This window comes from Gorilla gorilla, chromosome 20 (assembly GCF_029281585.2).
Source record: "Gorilla gorilla gorilla isolate KB3781 chromosome 20, NHGRI_mGorGor1-v2.1_pri, whole genome shotgun sequence".
NCBI classification, from domain to species: domain Eukaryota; kingdom Metazoa; phylum Chordata; class Mammalia; order Primates; family Hominidae; genus Gorilla; species Gorilla gorilla.
In genome coordinates this window covers 55,527,257-55,547,447 of record NC_073244.2, presented here as the reverse complement: position 1 = coordinate 55,547,447, position 20,191 = coordinate 55,527,257, and the positions used below count along the sequence as shown (strand labels likewise).

Here is a 20,191-nt window from a genome sequence, read left to right as displayed (position 1 = left end):
GAGCTAGAAGCTCAGGGCCCTTGTTCACTAGAAGCAAGGAGCCTCCTGACCCCTTCTTCCAAATATACTCTTTTGTCTTTATCTTTATTACCGCGTTCATCCTCCTTTGTTCAGTCCAACAGGGATTGGGGCCACGTCACCCTACCAGCCAATGATTTTTTTTTTTCTTTTGAGACAGGGTCTCACTCTGTCACCCAGGCTAGAGTGCAGTGATGTGATCTTAGCTCACTGCAACCTCTGCCTCCCAGGCTCAAGTGATCCTCCTTCCTCAACCTCCTAAGTAGCTGATACTACAGGCATGTGCCACCATGCCCAGCTAATTTTTGTGTTTTTTTAGAGACAGGGTTTCCTCATGTTGCCCATGCTGGTCTTGAACTCCTAGACTCAAGCAATCTGCCCACCTTGGCCTCTCAAAGTGCTGGGACTACCGGCATGAGCCACCATGCCCAGTCAATCCCTTCTCTTTTTTCTTTCTCTCTTCCTCTTCCTACCTTTTTTCTTACTCAGGGTGCTTTGCCTCTCCTTTCCTAATCCTTACTGGCTTGTGTTGCCTGAATAGACATCCAAGAGGAATGAGTGGAAAGTTTCCCTGTCTTACTGATCTGAGTCACCTGAATAGAAATCCTGCATGGATTTCTATTCAAAGTCAAATTGAAAAGGTTGACTTTGCAGGCCTGATCAACCTGGCAAGCAGTGGGATGGACTGCACCCCTCCCCTGGACTAAGTTTGTTCAGGTTCCAGTCCCAAGAAAAATCTCTCTCTCCCTCTCTTTTCCTCTCTCTGGCACCCTGGCCCTTGATCCTGTAACTTTATTCAAAACTCCGCACTACTCAGCACTTTGGGAGGCCGAGGTGGGCGGATCATGAGGTCAGGAGATCGAGACCATCCCTGGCTAACACAGTGAAACCCCGTCTCTACTAAAAAAATACAAAAAATTAGCTGGGTATGGTGGCGGGTGCCTGTAGTCCCAGCTACTCAGGAGGCTGAGGCAGGAGAATGGCCTGAACCCGGGAGATGGAGCTTGCAGTGAGCCAAGATCGCGCCACTGCACTCCAGCCTGGGTGACAGAGCAAGACTCCGTCTCAAAACAAACAAACAAACAAACAAACAAACAAACAAACAAACTCCTCACTACTTCACTTCTATTGTTCTATAGCACTAAAGGTGACTATAATCAACAGTAACTTGTTTTCAAATCCAAAAAACAGATTTTCAATATTTTCCAACACAAATAATGTTTCAGATGAAATTAAAATGATTTAATCAGCACACATTATATACATGTATCAAATTTCACACTCCATAAATATGTATAATTTATATGTCATTTAAAAATAATGATAAAATTATATCCAGATTCAAGCGCCTCTTGTAGCGCTTCCCACAGTCCTCACATTTGGATGGGTTTTCTCCACTGTGGTCTCTTTGTTGGTCTTTACAGTATGACTGGCATACAAGCCTCTTTCCACAGTCTTCACATTTCAATGGCTTTCTTTGGCAGTGGAGTTTCTTATGATTCAAAATACTAGAAGCATGTCTAAAGCTCTTCCCACAGTTATCACAGTTATAAGATCTCTCTCCCGTGTGGGTTCTATGGTGGAAGTCAAGACCTGACTTACTAATGTAGCCCTTCCCACACTCCTCACATTTGTATGGCTTTTCTCCAGTGTGGACTCGTTGATGGACCAAAAGATATGAGGACCATTTGAAGCTCTTCCCACATTCTTTACAATTATATGGTTTCTGTCCCATATGAATCATCTGATGCTTATGCAAATCTAGCCTATCAATGAAATCTCTTCCATACTCTTCAGATTTGTACAGTTTCTCTGCTGTGTGGACCACGCAATGCCTATTAAGACTTGACCTAAGACAGAAGCTCTTACCACATATTTCACATTTGAATGGCTTCTCCCCAGTATGAATTCTCTGATGTTTCTGAAGCTGGAAATTGTGCATGAAAGCCTTCCCACATTTCTCACAATTATAAGGTTTCTCTCTCATGTGTAATTTGCAATGAACTTTAAGTGCTGATCTACATCTGAAGCCTTTCCCACACTGCTCACATTTGAATGGTTTCTCTCCAGTGTGGACTCTTTGATGAGTTTGCAGACGTGAGCTCTGACTAAATTCCTTACCACACACATCACACTTATAGCATTTCACTCCCATGTGGACCCTCTGATGAATATGAAGGGCTGAGATGTAGCAGAAGCTTTTTCCACACTCATCACAGGTATGAGACTTCTCTCCTGAATATAACTGCTGAGGAAGATCAAAGATGGAAACATCACTGAAGGACTGTTTACACTTTTCACCCTGGAAAGGTTTTTCTCTTGTGTGAACTGTAGATAGTCTTGCTTTAATCTGGGAGGGGCTGTCATCTTGTTCAAATAACTGAGAGTTACTTATGGTGGTATCTTGAGACCTGGTTAAGTCACTTGCAATTTGTTCCCAAATTTGCTTGCAGGAAAATTCTTCATGTGTTCCTGCTTCTGGAACAGTCTCCATCTCAGTTTGGATCTTGCCTCCTATAAGGACACAGAATTAAGACATGTGGACAAGTAGGCCAGGCACGGTGGCTCACACCTGTAATCCCAGCACTTTGGGAGGCCGAGGTGGGTGGATTGTGAGGTCAGGAGTTCTAGACCATCCTGGCCAACATGGTGATGCCCTATCTCTACTAAAAACACAAAAATTAGCCAGGTGTGGTGGCACGCACCTGTAATCCCAACTACTCAGGAGGCTGAGGCAGGAGAATCGCTTAAATCCAGGAGGCAGAGGTTGTAGTGAGCCAAGATCAGGCCATTGCACTCCAGCCTGGGCAACAGAGTGAGACTCTGTCTCAAAAACAAACAAACAAACAAACAAACAAAAAACAGAAACAAACAAACGAACAAAAACACCAAATAAGACATGTGGACAAGTGAAGTCTTTGTTCAGTGTTTTCAAGACTTCACACTTACAATGTGGGATTTAACTTTAATGAACGTTCATTTTTCTGTTTTCCAAGTGCACCCTGGTTTTTGGTTTGCATGAGACCAATTTAGAACCATACCATGTCTCATATGTAAAATTCTGGATAGAAATAAAATACTTATTTAAAAAATTAATATATACATTTCACTTGTTGCTATTTCTAGTGAATTTTTTAGTCAGTCTAAAATTTTGTGTGGTAAATTATAAAGCTAAAATACTACATATGTAGTGAAATATGAATCCAAAGGAACTTTAAGGAGAAGCAATAACGAATAAATAGTTTGTATATTTGTCTGTTATACATCCTTACAAAGAAGTTAACCTAACTTGAAAGAGGTCAGGACGTTGTCGTCAGCATCTGAGAGGTAATCTCTAGGATCTTGAAGTGTCATGCCTGAGGAGAGTCTCTTTGCTTGAGGGTAAAACCTGGGTAACTCTGGATAGTGAAACAATATTATTTAGGGTTGTGACTGGCCACTCCTTTGGGGCATGGGGGGTGATACTCCTCACATCAGAAAGAACATCAGTGTGATTCATGGAAGGGCTTTACCTCACAGGGAATCAGTGAACCAGGAGACTAAATAACCACATGGGAATCAACCAACCAATCATGGCTATGAAATTGGAGCCCCAGTAATTACTCTGGATCCCAGCACTCAGGTAAGTTCCCCTGATTGGGAGTTATCTGTGTCTAAGTCACATGCTAATCCTGACAATGTAACATACCCCACTCCACTGGGTGAATACAATAGTAAATAAGGATTTGGTACTTCCCTGGACTCTGTCTTATTTAGTTTCTCTCTTCGTTAACTATAATATGCATGTTTTCCCTGTAAGAATCAGTAAGTGTGAGGATAAAAGCATTCAGTGAATTCTAAGAGTCTTTCTAGCAAATTACTAAACATGAAGATAGTTTTGAAAAGCTGCCGAATTTTCACTTGATGTGAAGTGAGAGCAGTCCTCTCTAAAACGTCCCACTAAACTTCGTAGTTGGTTGAACTCTTCACAATGCTAAACACCAAACACCTCAGAGTGTTTAATATCTATACCTTCAAAGTATTCCCCCACAATAATTTTACACATGTATAAAAATACTTAATCTTATTTTTCTGTTTTGATATGGATAGTAAGTAACTTGGTTATCTGAAAGAGTACAGGGACAGACAACTGTAGTTCTGAGGGGAATCTGAAAGGCTGTCCTTCCAGGGGTTCACAAAGGGGGATGCTCCTGATCAGACAATCAAAGTTGTTCAGAAACACGTGGAATGAAAAGAAAGTCTATGACGTAAACAGGCTTTATAACTTTTTATACTCAAGACTATGCCTCAATGAGCTGAAATAAAGTTAAAACCTGCAATAAACATTTACAAAACAAGAACTAGAATGAAAATTATTGCAGCATTATGACAAGCAGGAAAAATGTCATTACATGAATTGCTTACTAAAGCCACTCACACACATCTACACACATGAAAAATGTTTGTCCAGGTTACATTGACAGATATGTTTCTTACTATGGCTCATGCTCACAAAATGTTTAGAACTTTGTCAGGGTATTACCAAGTCCTGAATTAGGTACATTTTTCCAATGGAAAGATAACTTCCAAGTTTTTCCAATGGAAAGAATCTTGGAAAATATTAATTGGTAAGTATGTACCTTTCAGTACACAGTAGTACATGGATATATTTAATATGCTGTCACGTATAAATAAGTCTTTAAAGAGAAGGGAGAGTATCCTTTGGGAGGTTTCTATTTTGAGAGCAGTTTCCCAATTCCTTTCAGGTCATAAAGTTCACCAGATGAAAATACAACACTATATCTCTATAAATATAAAGAAAGATTTCAGTAAAATCTATATTCCTTCACATTTTTGACAATTAAATTTGTATAAAGATGCAGAAATAGACACCACATTTTTTGAAGAAAAACGTGGAAATATAAGCAACATTCAGCTCATAGATATAAAGAATTTCTCACAGACATAAACATGGTCCTTAAGGAAAGCTCAAGGGTAAGCCCCAGGGAAGGCATGTTTCTCAATGTGGTCATGAAAACCATGTTTGAAAGTTTCCATGGGATGTGGGTCAACTGCACACACAGAAAACCAACCATGTCAAGAGAACCTAAGAAAGTCAAAATTGGATAAGCAGCCATGCACAGACAAAAAACAAAACAAAACAAAAAAACCAACAACTGTCCTGCAACATATAGTCAGCCTCTATATCTGTGAGTTCAGCATACATGGATTCAACCAACAGTGCATCAGAAGTATTTGGAAAAAAAAAATTCCACAGAGTTCCACAAAGCAAAACTTGAATTTCTCACATTGAGTCCTATACATTGAATCCATGTGAATAAAGCGATGGGTAGGCATTGCGTTTGGTGTTATACCTAATCTAGACATGACTTAAAGTATATGAAAGGGTGTGTGTAGGATATACACAAATACTTTACATGTAGAAGGGACTTGAGCATCCTTGGCTTTTGTTATCCACAAGGGGGTCCTGGAATCAAACCCCACGGCTACCAAGGCATGACTATATAACATTCACTCTGGTATGTCTGTTACTTATTAGCTATCTCCATGATTCTTACAGACAGTCAAGTCCTCTCATCCATTAATTCATTCATAAGAATACCAAATATTTACAGATACCTGCCATGTACCAGGAGTATTCTAGGTGCTGAAGATGCAGTCATAAAGAAACAGATAAATGCCTTCAAGAGATTACATTGCAAAGGGGAGGGGTGACTTATCAGTAGACAAAAATACATGAGACACAACACAGGCAGGCCAAGAAGAGTAAAGATAAGATAGTATTTTCAATAAGGTGCTTGGAGACGACCTCTCCCATGATATTAAAACTGAGCAGAGAGCTGCATAAACTAAAAGAGGGGTCAGTGAGTTTTGTGGGGACAGTGTATTCCAATCAGAGAGAAGGGCAAGTGAGGGCTCGGAGGCAGAAGCTTTTGTAGTAGAGAAAATAATCATTCCTGAAAGATGTCTACATCCAGTCCTCAGAACCTATGAACACGTTATGTTCCACAGCAAGGGAGATGAAGGCTACAGATGCCATTGAGGTCACTAGCCAGCTAAGCAGAAAGTGGTAGGGTCATCCTGAATCATCCAGGAGTGATGAATACTATCACAAGGGACCTGAAAGGTGAAAGAGGAAGGCATAAGAAGAGTGGCAAAGGAAGCATGACTATAGAAGAATGGTCAGGGATGCAACGTAGCTGCTTTTGAAGATGGAGGAAGGGAAACAAGAGCCAAGGAGTGTAGACAGTGACTAGAGACTGGTAAACCAAAATGAAGTCTTCTTCCCATGAACATCCAGAAAGGAACAAAGCCCTAAGACCGCTTGATTTTTGCCCAGTGAGATGTGTCAGACTTCAGGCCTACAGAAGAGAAAGATAAGTGTTTCTTGTTCAGTCTGCTGAGTTTTACGTCACTGGCCACAATAGGCAATACAATGTCCTTGGCAGGATAGAGAAACAGCAGGGAGGACAATGTGCCTGGAAAAGATGGAGCAAGGGGGAGAGGACAGGAGATGCAGTCAGACAGTGTGGGATGAAGGGCAGATCACAGGGTCTACAAAAGCCACTTAAAGAGATTGTAACACTAATAAAAACAAGAAGCCAGAAAGGCTTTGAGCTGAGGAATGGCAATGCGACTTCCGTTTCCTATGGATCACTTTGGCTACCGTAAGAACGGATGGCAGGGTGGGAAGGGTAGGAGCAGAGGCATCAGCAGGGAGAAGGCTGTAATAATCCAGGAAACAGGTTTGGCCATTTACCCCCAAATGCTGGAAATGGGCATGGACAGAAGTAAAACAGACAGGAATCACATGCAGGGACACACAATTGCTTGGTTCTTACCTGAATTCCCTTCTCTTTGGCTTGTTGTCCCCATCACCCAAAACTTTTCTTCCCTTAGGAAGTGGAAAGTATCTCCATGGAATGGTTGATGCCCTGTGAAGAGGCAAAGTCACATGCTTAATCCCAACATGTTCAAGGTAATATCATGTTGGTGCAAATGTAATTGCAGTGTACCATTACTTCCAATGACAAAAACCACAATTACTTTTGCACCAACCTAATAGCCAGGCAAAATTTACTGGAAATGTAGGTTCTCACTGCACACTCAAACTTGAAAACCCTAGGATTAAAAAACCACTCCTGAGGCCTGACATTCCATTATAGAGGGTGCCCGTCCTCACCCACTGAGAGCAGGTTCCTGAAGTTCTCAAGCATCACATCTCGGTACAGCTTCCTCTGGGCAGGGTCCAGCAGCCCCAGCTCCTCCTCAGTGAAGATCACAGCCACATCCTTGAAGGTCACTGCCTCCTACAACATCAAGCAGATGTCACCTCAATCTTACGGCCAAAGACTATTGGGAGATAGCAGCATTGCACTGGCACAAGGGACAAGTGTAAAGTTGTTTTGGATCCTGAGAGACATAGGTCAGCTTATAGATTTCCTACTTATTCTGTTTGTGTCCTGACAATGACTGATTAGGCAATAGGGGTTTGGAATGGAGACTGCACACACCAGTCAACAGAGTGTGTCCTGAATAAATAGTGGGTAAAGGACATTTACTGAGATGCTATCTCTAACTCCACTTCAGGAAAGCTTGCTGCAGAGTTAAGAGTGATATAGTCCAAATGCTCTGTTTGAGTTGCGGGCCCTTTGACGAAAATGAGACTGAGGCAGGAGAATCACTTGAACCCGGAAGGTGGAGGTTACAGTGAGCCAAGATTGCACCACTGCACTCCAGCCTGAGCAACAAGAGCGAAACTCTGTAAAAAAAAAAAAAAAAAAAAGAGAGAGAGAGAGAGAGAAAGAAAATAGTAGATAAGGTTAAAAAAAAAAAAAAGCAAAAAGCAAACAAACAAAAACTCCTATAGAAGTCCAAGCCCCTGAGCCTTGCCTCAAGGTGCCTTCAATCAAGTCCTAACTTACGTTCTCCACCTGTTCCCAGCTAGTACCTCTGCCTCAGTGAGAACTGCATTCAAGAGATGATCAACTCAGACTCTAACCTGGACTGCCTAGGTTTCAACTCCTGCTCCACCTGTGTCTCACGCCCATCTTTAAAATGAAAAAAGCAGCACCTCTCCACAGTGCCACTGTGGAGATCATGTATTTTGGGGTATAAAGTACTTGGAATAAAGTTACCAATTAAGGCTTAATTATTATCGACACCCGTGCCCGAGGGACAAATCCTACACACTCTCGGTTGAGGTAAGCATCTCTGTCAAAGAAAAAAAGCCAAGGATCACTCACGTAGAGCTTTGCCATCAGTAGCCAAGAAGTCCCTTCCTGCAGCTCTTTTAGAAAGGTCGGGCTGGGGAAAAAGAAAGCTGTGAAACACCCTGACCGTTTTGCCGTCCCCCATAAAAGTTAAATGCTCCCCTCGCTTTCCTAAAAAGAGGTCAGAAGGCGTCAGGGATCATCCAGCGTCCTGCAGGGATCAGGCAGAAGGGCCGGCGCCCCTGCAGCTGGAGCTCTGACCCCAACCGGGGACCTGACAGGCTTCGTGGGAAATTAACAAGAGACCACCAGACACCGAGTGACAGGGACTTCTTTTAAGGCTCTCATTTGTGTTACCTCTTTCAGGTCCCAAAGTGAATCCATTAGGATGGTCCGAAAAGTCCCGTTACAAAACAAACAAACGAACCAGCAATGGAAGATAAACGGACATTAAGTGACACTCCACACCACACTGAAAGGGGCTGCACACGTAGGGAGGAGGGAGGCGGACTAAGCGAGGTCAAAGTAGGGCACACCGGGCCGCGCCAATCCCACTCCCTGAGACCCAAGCAGAGCCCCCCGACGCCAGAAGGCTCAGCTGACTGGAACGGCAATCCCCGCCCGCGCCCCTCCAAACCTCTGCTCTCCGCCCAGGCTTCTTTTCTCCTGAATCGATCATTGGGTGGTTGCGAGCCCCAAGGAAAGGAGACTCGTTCGGAAGGACTCGCAAGATGTGGAAATGACTCAAACTACAGTGGTAAATGAAATAGCAACGTCACAGTTGGGGACCGGAAGTGCTCGAGCCTCCACAGAGCGTGTGGACTCCACTTCCCAGAATTCCCCGGACTCGCCCGTGTGAGACAAAGGGCCCGCGACTCAAACAGAGCAATTTGGACTATATCACTCTAACTCTGCGGCAAGCTTTCCTGAAGTGGAGTTGGAGATAGCATTTCAGTAAATGTCCTTTACCCACTGCTTATTCAGGACACACCCTGTTGACTGGTGCGTGCAGTCTCCATTCCAAACCACTATTGCCATTCCTATCGCTTCCATAAAGCCTAAGAAATCAAATATTTTCTTTCTCTGCCTTCATCTAGCTAGAAATTTTCATGGGACACAATTTTGGGAAGTGAGACATTAGGAGAAGTGAGCTGTCCTCTCCTGACAAGAAATGTGCTTGGCAGGCTGTGAGTACACGAGGAGTTGAAAGAGTAAAAAGGTGATCGTCTCAGTGGACTGTAGGTATTGGCGAGGTTCTAATATTACTGATGCTAGCATGCTGGTGGGACCGAGGTGGAAATACAAGTCAAAGTTGTTGGAGAGTAGTGCTGCAAATTATTATGGAGGAATATTTGCTAGAAAATGACAAGGTCTAAAATATGACCATGGGAGAGAGTGTCCCTTGATATTTCACATGAATCTTAGGTGGATTTTTTCATTTCTGAGAAAAATGTTACTGTGATTAAGGATTGCATTGAATCTATAGATATAGGTATTGACAGCCTTGCAATATCAATTTGCCCAATCCATTAATAATGGATATATCTCCATTTATTTGCGCCTTCTTTAATTTTTTTTTTTTTTTTTTTGAGACAGAGTCTCACTCTGTCGCCCAAGCTGGAGTGCAGTGGCACAATCTTGGCTCACTGCAACCTCCGCCTCCTGAGTTCAAGCGATTGTCCTGCCTTAGCCTCCCAAGTAGCTGGGATTACAGGCACGTACCACCATGCCTGGCCAATTTTTGTATTTTTAGTGAAGACAGGGGTTTCACCATGTTGGCCAGGCTGATCTCGAACTCCTGGCCTCAAGTTATCCGCCTGCCTGGGCCTCACAAAGTGCTGGGATTACAGGCATAAGCCACCATGCCTGGGGTGCCTTCTTTAATTTTCTTTAGTAAGATGTTGCAAAATTCAGTGTCCAAGTGTTGCTTGTCATTGGTTAAGACAGTTCCTAAGTAATTTATTTTTTTAATACTATTGCAAAGGGAACTATTTTCCTTTTCAGATTAATTGTTTTTGTATAGAAATACAACTGCTTCTTCAATGTAGATATTTTTCCTGCAACTTTCTGACTTTGCTAGCTCTAAGAGTTTTTTTTCTTGTGAATTCTTTAGAATTTTTATATATAAGAACATGTCATTAGCATATAGACAATTTTACCTCTGTTTCCAATTTTAATAGCTTTATTTTCTTTTTCTATCTAATTGTTCTGCATAGAACTTCCAATACTACATTGACTAAATGTGGGAAAAGTGGAGAAAACTCATTGTGTTCCTGATATTAGAAGAAAAGCTTTCAGTCTTTCACCATTGAGTATGACAATCAGCTCTGAGAATTTCCATATATAGCCTTTATTTTGTTGGGGTAGTTTATTCTCCTTTTAGTTATTTGGTATTTCAATCATGAAAAGGTGCTAGGTGCTGAATTTTGTGAAACTGAATGTTCTGCATTCACTGACATGATGTGTTTTATACCTTCCACTCTGCTCATGTGGAGTATTACATTGATATTTGTATGTTGAACCATAATTATATTTGCCTTCCAGGAATAAAACAGTTCGGTCATTAAGTGTAATCCTTTTAATATGCTGCTGGATCTTGCTGGTATTTTGCTGGTGAATTCTTGCATCAGTATTCATAAGGGATATTGGTGTATAATTTCATTGAATTGTCTTTTTCTGGTTTGGCATCAGGGTAATACTGACCTGACAGAAGGATCAAAGAAGTGTTCTCTCTTCTTGCATTTTTGGGAAGAGGTTGAGCAGCTATGGTGTTAAATGTTCCTTAAATGTGTTGAAGCGTTTGCCAGTGAAGCCATCTGGTCCTGGGCTTTTCTACATTGGGAGGTTTTGGATTACTGATTCAATCTCCTTACTAGTTAGAGGTCTACTCAGATTTTTTTGTCTTCATAATTCAGATTTGGTAAGGTGTATGCTTTAAGGAATTTGTCTATTTCATCTAGTTATACAAATTCTTGGCACACAATTGTATATAGTATTCTATTACAATCATCTTTATTTCTATAAAAATTGGTAATAATGTCCCCTCTTGTTTCTGATTTAGTTTCTTGAGTGTTCTGTCTTCATTTTTTATTCAATCTCACTGAAGTTTTCATAATTTTCTTATGAAAATAACCAACTCTTGGTTTCGTTGATTTTCTTGGTTTTTCTATTCTCTATGTATCATTGCTTTAATGTTTATTATTTCCCTCCTTCCACTAGCTTTCTTATTCAGATTCTTTTTTGTAGTTCATGAATGTAAAATAGGGTTGTGAATTTGAGATATTTCTTCTTTTTTAATTTTAGTATTTACAGGTACAAATTTCATACCTATTACTGCTTTTTTTCTCATCCCACCAATTTTGACACATTGCTTTTATTTTTAGCTCTCTCCAGATATTTCTAATTTTACTTTTAATTTAGTCTGACATGTAGATTATTTAAGAATGTGTTGTTTCATTTCCACATACTTGTGAATTTTCCACTTTTCATGCTGCTATTGATTTCCAGGTTTTTTTGGCTAGGTATAATTGGAAAAAAATATTTCCTATGGTACTAAAGTTTTAAATTTATTAAGACAATAAATTTAGTTTAATTAGTTCCCACTTGTCAACTTTAGTTTTATGACATAATATATGGCCTATCCTGGAAAGTGTTTCATGTATAAATAAGAAAATGTGTATTCTATTGTTGTTGTTGTATGAGGTATTCTGTATATGTCTTTTAGGTCCAATTGGTATGTAGGGTTTTTCAAGTCCTTTATTTCATTATTATCTTCTGTCTGGTCTTCTTATCTATTTGAAAGTGAGGTATGCAATGTCATTCCTCACAGAATTATAAAAAACTATTCTAAAATTCATACGGAGTTGACTCCTTAGTGGAGTAGGCAGCACATTGGTCTCATAAAACTCATATGGAACCAAAAAAAGAGCCTGAATAACCAAAGCAATCCTCACCAAAAAGAACAAAGCTAGAGGCATCACACTATCAACCTTCTGACTACTGTAAGGCTACAGTAACCAAAACAGTATGGTACTGGCACAAATACAGACATATAAACCAATGAAACAAAATAGAAAACTCAGAAATAAAGCCACACACCTACAACTATCTGATCTTTGACAAAGACAACAAAAACAAGCAACAGGGAGAGGACTCTCTATTCAATAAATGGTGCTGGGATAACTGGCTAGCCATATGCAGAAGAATGAAACTAGATCCTTACCTTTCACTATACACAAAAATTAACACAAGATGGATTCAAGATTTAAGTATAAGACCCCAAACTACAAAAATCCTACAAGAAAATAACAGAAAATACCCTTCTCGACATCAGCATTGGCAAAGAATTTTTGGCTAAGTCCCCCAAAAGCAGTTACAAGAAAAGTAAAAGTTGACAAGTGGGAACTAATTAAACTAAAGAGCTTCTGCACAGCAAAAGAAACTGTAACAGACAGCCTACAGCATGGAGAAGATATTCACAAACTATGCATCCAACAAGGTCTAATATCCAGAATCTATAAGGAACTGAAACAAATCAACAAGCAAAAACCAAATAACACCATTAAAAAATAGGCAAAGGACATGAACAGACAGTTCCCAAAAGAAGAAATACACACAGCCAACAAACATATGAAAAGATGCTCATCATCTCTAACCATTTTAGACAACTGCAAATCAAAACCACAATGAGACACCATCTCACAGCAGTCAGAATGGCTATGAAACAAGTCAAAAAACAACAGCTGGCAAGGCTGTAGAAAACAGGGAATGCTTATACACTGTTGATAGGAATGTAAATTAGTTCAGCCACTGTAAAAAGCAGTTTGCAGATTTCTCAAAGAACTTAAAATGGAACTACAATTCAACCCAGCAATCCTATTACTGGATATATACCTAAAGAAAAATAGATGATTATACCGAAAGACACATGCACTTTTATGTTAAGCACCATGGAATGCTATGCAACCATAAAAAAAGAATTGAAATCATGTCCTTTGCAGTAACGTGGATGGAGCTAGAGGACATAATCCTAAGTGAATTAACATAGGAACAGAAAACCAAATACTGCATGTTCTCACTTATAAGTGGGAGCTAAATATTGAGCACACATGGACATAAACATGTGAACAATAGTCACTGTGAACTAGTAGAGGGGGGAAGTAGGGTGTGGGGCGTGTGTTGAAAAACTACCTATTGGATACTATGCTCACTATCTTGGTGCAATATACCCATATAACAAACCTGCACATATACCCACTGTATCTAAAATAAAAGTACAAATTTTAAGAAAGAAAGTGAGGTATGAAGTGTCCTACTACAGTTGTTCCTCAGTTTACAGGGGCGATTGTTTCCAGGAATTCTGTGTATACCAAAATCCACACATACTCAAGTTTATGGAACCCGTGCCTACAAAAAGTTGGCCCTCCGTATATTAGGTTTTCACATCCTGTGAATATTGTATTTTCAATGTGTGTTTCACTAAAAAAAATCCACATATAATTGGACCTGTGAAGTTCAAATCCATGTGGTTCAAGGGTCAACTGTATTACTGGGTAGCTGCCTATTTCTCTCTTTAATTCTTTATTTGCTTCATATAATTTGGAGCTCTGATGTGTGGTGCACATATGTTTATAATTGCTATATCTTCTTGGTGGAATCACCCTTTAGCATTATATAGTTTTTCTTTGTCTCTGCCACTCTTTCTGTCTTTTTGTTACTACTGATATGGACAAACTTTCCCATCCTTTCACTTTAAGTCTATGCATGTTATTAGATCTAAAGCAAATCCCTTGTGCAGAGCATACACTTGGATACTGTTTTTTTCAATCATTTTACCAAACTACATCTTTTGGTTAGGGTGTTTAATTCATTTATGGTAAATCAGTTATTCATAGGGAAGGTCTTACCATTTTATTTGTTTCTATATGTCTTCTGGCTCTTTTGCCTCATATCCTCCATTACTGCCTTCCTTGATGTTGAGTTCTTTTTCTGTAGTGATACATTTTGAATCTCTTCTCATTTCCCTTTGTGTATGTTTCATTAGTATTTGTAGTTACAAACATGTAACATTTCTGATTCATGGACTTACATGTAACATTCTACATGTAACATTCTAAAGTTGTAGCAAACTGTTTTCCATGGATACCAGCTTAACTTCAATCACGTGCAAAAACACTACTCATTCACAGCTTCTCCTTCTCCCCACTTTGTACAACTGACGTCATATATTATGTCTATACATATTGTCTACCCATTCACATAGATTTATCTCTCAAGTTTGAAGGACAGTTTGGCTGAATGTTGAATTCTCAATAGACGTGTGTGTGTATGTATGGTGTCTATGTGTTTTTAGCAAAGAATATATCAGCTAGTCTCAGATGTTTGCTGAGAAATCTGCTGACATCTTCATTAAAGATTTCTTTGTACATGACAAGTCACTTTGGACTTGCTGCTGTCAAATTTTTCGCTTGTCTTTGGTTTCCAACAATTTTTAAATAACATGTCTCAGTTGGGTACCTTTGGGTTTATCTTACTTGAAATGCATTGAGCTTCTTGGATTTACAGAATGATGTGTTTTTCATATTTGAGAAGTTTTCAGCTTTTATTTCTGTAAATAATCTCTCTTGGCTTTCTTTCTCTCTACCCAGGACACCTATAAGGCACATGTGGTCCTTTAGGCTTTGTTTACTTTTAATCACTTCATTTCTTTTTGCTGCTGTGACACAATAATTCATAGGACTTGTCTTCATGTTCACTCATTCTGAAGATAACATAGTAGGAGTAGGGGTCATGGGCCTTAGATACACTTATCTGTGGCTTCAGAGCCTGATCAAACCCAATCATACATATACCACTTACAAATGGAATACCAATGTGCACATACAATTTAAAGACAAGGAAGGGCCAACAACACCCAATTCATGACGGAAAGCTTGGCACACATGCTAATTTGGTAGGTTATGGTTAAGTGCTCTGTCTCTGCTAAGACCACTAGCAAAATCATAGGCTGCTTTTCCAAAGAAGAGTAAGTAGGCTGGGGGTGGGGGCTCATACCTGTACTCATTGCTTTGTGAGGCTGAAGAACGAGGATCTCTTGATGCCAGGAGTTCAAGACCAGCCTGGGCAACAAAGCAAGGCCCTGTCTCCACCAAAAAGAAAAAGAGTAAGTATATGTAGAGGATGACTGGGCTTTGCTACAAAATCCTATCCATTTGTGGTTTGATTCATCAAATGTGACCAGCCAGTGGCTCCAAACATCACTCTCTGTCACTGATATTTCAATTACTTTTGGATCTCCTGGTCCACAGTGTCTTTGGGGTAGAGAAACTTACATGGCAGCCAGGATACACTATACAGCCTTATGGTATCTTAGTTGAGGCAAAATGTTTTTGGGTCAGACAAAAAAAAGGCAGAGTAGCATATCCCAGTGAGGCATAAGTAGCATCCAGCAGCCAAGGAGGGCCACTAGACATTGTGACACTTTGTTTGGTTGTAGGAAGTACCATATGCTACTTGTCCTATATCTTAGAAGGGATATCTCAATAGTCCCACATCAGTGAACCTATGGAAATTTCACCAAAATGGAAGGCCCATGAATATTTATAGGATTTATTCTTCCTTTCTGTCATGTATGTGTCTTACTAATATGCCTAGTGTAGTTCCTACTTTCTCCTCACCATGTCTGATCATCATATCAACGTGCCATTTGACAATAAGGATTCAGTCATTGCCCAAAAGAGTGATTATTTCTCCTTTTATGTACTCAGTCACAGGTTTATGCCCATGGTTTCCTATGGAGAACTCTGAAATGTATCAGGGCCCATACTCATCTAACATTGGCCTCCCCTTTATGTAAATGAATGTGGATTTGTAAACTGGACATGTCTTGGAATTGATTTGAGGGCTGTGACTATGTTAGGTGGTTGCAGTTAGAGTTCTCTTCCCCTGCAATAGAACTCTTCTGACAACACAAACCCAGTGACAGTATCATAGATTTCCCATCAATTTATTTACTATGAATACCAAGATCAACAAGGCATAGTTAAGCCCTGCATAGTGATTGACCTCATCTTTTTCTTTCCTTCTTTTTTATTTTTGAGATGGAGTCTCGCTCTGTCACCCAGGCTGGAGTGCAGTGGCATAATCTCAGCTCACTGCAAGCTCTGCCTCCCGGGCTCATGCCATTCTCCTACCTCAGCCACCCAAGTAGCTGGGACTACAGGTGCGTGCCACCACACCTGGCTAACTTTTTTTGTATTTTTAGTAGAGATGGGGCTTCACCGTGTTAGCCAGGATGGTCTCAATCTCCTGACCTAGTGATCGACCCTACTCGGCCTCCCAAAGTGTTGGGATTACAGGCGTGAGCCACCGCGCCCAGCCTTCTTTCCTAATTTCTGAAGCCCAACTAGGAGCATCCAGAAAATACTACTATACTGATAAGTTTGTCTACTGTGTCCTAAACTAACAAATTCATGGTCACCAGAATCATTCCAATAGGCATTTGATTAGGATTATTCAGTATGATATTTGGCATATTATCACACCATGCCTTTCACAACCAGTTCCCTATGTTGCACTGGAAATAAAGTCAATAGTGCTCTTAAATTTAGTAAGAGTAGAAATCCAATTCTAGAAAACACAATCAATTTAGAAAACTCATCCTTAGGGTGTTCTTCCTCTAGAAGTTCTTGTGGGGCAAAATGTCTTTTGGTCAGCATTCAACCAGAGAAACAGAATCAGTGTGACATATACAAGCAATTATTGCAAGGAACTCTACTTTGGCACAGTGGAACTGGCTAAGTCTATTAGTCTGTTCTCACACTGCTATAAAGAGCTACCTGGCTGGGTGCGGTGGCTCACACCTGTAATCCCAGCACTTTGGGAGGCCAAGGCATGTGGATCGCCTGAGGTCAGGAGTTCGAGACCAGCCTGTCCAACATAATGAAACCCCGTTTCTACTAAGAATACAAAAATTAGCTGGGCATGGTGGCACACATCTGTAATCCCAACTACTCGGGAAGCTGAGGCAGGAGAATAGCTCGAACCTGGGAGGCAGAAGTTGCAGTGAGCCGAGATTGCGCCACTGCACTCCAGCCTGGGTGACAAAGCAAGACTCCATCTCAAAAAAAAAAAAAAAAAAAGAACTACCTGAGACTGGGTAATTTATGAAAAGAGGTTTAATCGACTCACAGTTCTACAGGCTGTACAGGAAGCATGGCTAGGAGGCCTTAGGAAATTTACAATCATGATGGAAAGTGAAAGGGAAGCAAGCATGTCTTACCATGGCAGAGCAGGAGAGAATGAGAGCAGGAGGAGGTGCTACACACTTTTAAAACAAGCAGATCTCATCAGAATTCCATCAAAAGACAGCACTAGGGGGATGATGCTAAATCATTAGAAACAGCCCCCATAATCCAATCACCTGCCACCAGGCCCCACCTCCAACACTCAGGATCACAATTCAACATGAGATTTGGGTGGGGACACAGAGCCAAACCATATCACTAAGCAATTCCAAAATGCATATGGCTGGCCACCAGAAAGGTGAAAATGGAACTCTAACCCATGAGAGGAAGATGCCACCAGAAGATGCAATATTTTTTTCATTCAGAGAAGCTTCAGCTCTATTCTGAAGGATCTTCATGTGATTGATCAGGCCTACCCTTATTTAGCATAATATCCCTACTCAAAGCCAACTGATTATGGGCTGAATGTCTACAAAATACCATCACAAAGTCTATATTAGTGCTTGATTAAATAACTAGGGACTATAGTCTATGCACTATAAATCCATTAAAATCAATTATCCCACCGATGTTCATCAGCAGGAAACTGCCTTTTGAGTTTTTCAAATTTTTTTGTATCTTTTCCTCAGGATCTACAGAAAACTGTTTAATGAAAAAAATAATATTCAGTGCACAAGAGTACTACAGACATTAAAGATAAGATTGGAAGTCAATTTATTAAGAAAACCTTTAATATTGTCAAATCAGAGCAATCTCATTAGAATCTAGCATGCTTAGTATATTCGTTTTGTAAAATCTACATTCCTCTCCCTTTCCCAGGTCTCTCTCTAGGAGAGAATTAACTGAAGAGTCTGGCACTATTTTCAACTGATAAGAGACATTTACCATTTACCATGGAGTCTTCATTTGCATAATAAAAACCTTGGTCTCCACAACCCTTTATCATAATCCAGACACTCCTTTCTATTGATTCCAGGCCTTTAGATAACTCTTTGAACCAACTGCCAATGAGAAAATCTTTGAACCCACCCAAGACCTGGAAGCACCTCCATGGCCAACTTTGAGTTGTCCCGCCTTTGCAGACCAAATCAATGTATACCTGTATTGACTGATATCTGCCTGTAACTTCTGTCCCCCTAAAATGTATAAAACCAAGCTATAACCCAACCACTTTGGGCACATGTTCTCAGGACCTTTTATGGCCTTGTCATGGGCCTTGGTCACTCATATTGTGCTCAGAATAAACCTCTTTATATTTTATAGAGTTTGACTCTTTTTGTCAACACCATGGTATATATAACTCTGAATTGGCATCCAAACCAGGTCTTTGTTCTAACTGGATCCATAGCAACAGAAGCTCTGCTGCTGTCATGCTATGTTCCCTGCCCATACACCTCTGGTTTTCAAAAGATCTGTTTGTTTTTTTTTTTAATTTTTTGAGACGGAGTTTTGCTCATTACCCAGGCTGGAGTGCAATGACGTGATCTGGCTCACTGCAACCTCTGTCTCCTGGTTTCAAGTGATTCTCCCACCTCAGCCTCCTGAGTAGCTGCGATTACAGGCATGTGCCACCACACTCGGTTATTTTTGTATTTTTAGTAGAGACAGGGTTTCACCGTGTTGGCCAGGCTGGTTTCGAACTCCTGACCTCAGGTGAAGATCTGTTGCTTTAAAAGACAAAAAACAAACAAACAACCTTCACACATATGTATATCTATTTCAATCTCTGAAATCACCTTTGTAAAAATTATAACAGTGAGAACATTATGACAGTGCAAGAGATCTCATCTAACCAACTCCATCTTGCTTTTAACCACCAAACTGCCCTTGGTAGTAATTCCTGGGCGTGGGCTCAGCTAACTTTGGGAGGAATTTAGTTTATAATTTAAATGGTAATAGCCCTTCCCCCAAACTAAACTGCCTTTGTAATACTATTGAAAGGCCCCACTAGTTTACGAGGATGAGAGGGGCCTGAATTCTAAGATATATGTGTAAAGGATTACCAGTCATTATTCTGATTTCCAGCTGTTATTCCAGAGGTCTTAAAATTTGCAAATTCCCCAGCTACTCCAGTAAATAACACCACTATTGTAGAACCTCAGACTGGCCTTTTGAGATGTGTTTTCAGGCTTCTGCATTTCTGACAACTGGATGGTCCCACCTAAACCCATGACTCTTGACTCAACTGGTCCTGTGGCCCCCACCCAGAAGTGGACTTAGTGCACAAGGACCATTTTTCACATCCCCAGCCAACCAGCAGCACCCATTCCCTAGCCCCCTGCCTGTCAAACTATCTGTGAAAAACCCTAGCCTCCAAATTTTCAAGGAGGCTGATCTGAGTAATAATAAAACCCTTGTCTCCCATTTAGCCAGTTCTATGTGTATTAAATTCTTTCGCTATTGTGAATTCTCTGTCTCGATAAATCAGCTGTGTCTGGGCACTGGGCAGGATCTCCAGTATTTGCACACTCCCTGACTTATCCCTAAAGAAGCATCACATGCTTTAATTACCAAGACAGTTAACCAGACTTCATCACTTTATCTGCATATTCTAAAAACCAGAGAATATATATATATTTTTGAGACGGAGTCTCACTCTGTTGCCCAGGCTGGAGTGCAGTGGCATGATCTCAGCTCACTGCAAGCTCTGCCTCCTGGGTTCACACCATTCTCCTGCCTCAGCCTCCCGAGTAGCTGGGACTACAGGCGCCCGCC

The 20,191-nt window shown here is 40.6% G+C and overlaps 1 protein-coding gene and 1 long non-coding RNA gene across 5 annotated transcripts; one reads left to right on the top strand and one right to left on the bottom strand.

Annotated features, from left to right (window-relative positions):
- Positions 1-1,238: 1,238 nt before the first annotated feature.
- Positions 1,239-9,022, bottom strand: ZNF222 (zinc finger protein 222). Of its 4 annotated transcripts, none has more exons than XM_063701421.1 (5): positions 8,869-8,999; positions 8,265-8,325; positions 7,202-7,328; positions 6,861-6,953; positions 1,239-2,532 (listed from the first exon to the last, which is right to left on the bottom strand). In XM_063701421.1, exons 2-5 carry the CDS (start codon positions 8,277-8,279, stop codon positions 1,319-1,321), a joined length of 1,449 nt encoding a protein of 482 aa, XP_063557491.1. In that variant the 5' UTR covers positions 8,280-8,325; positions 8,869-8,999; the 3' UTR covers positions 1,239-1,318. The 4 variants fall into 4 exon arrangements, with proteins under 4 accessions (XP_063557491.1, XP_018871738.2, XP_004060952.2 ...); XM_019016193.2 differs by lacking the exon at positions 8,869-8,999 and adding an exon at positions 7,581-7,780; XM_004060904.5 differs by lacking the exon at positions 8,265-8,325 and having other exon boundaries at positions 8,869-9,022.
- Positions 9,023-9,064: 42 nt separating this feature from the next.
- Positions 9,065-13,517, top strand: LOC129528559 (uncharacterized). The gene is made up of 3 exons (XR_008673830.1): positions 9,065-9,233; positions 9,329-9,469; positions 10,448-13,517. It is a non-coding gene; the product is annotated as an uncharacterized lncRNA (long non-coding RNA).
- The last annotated feature ends 6,674 nt before the right edge of the window (positions 13,518-20,191 follow it).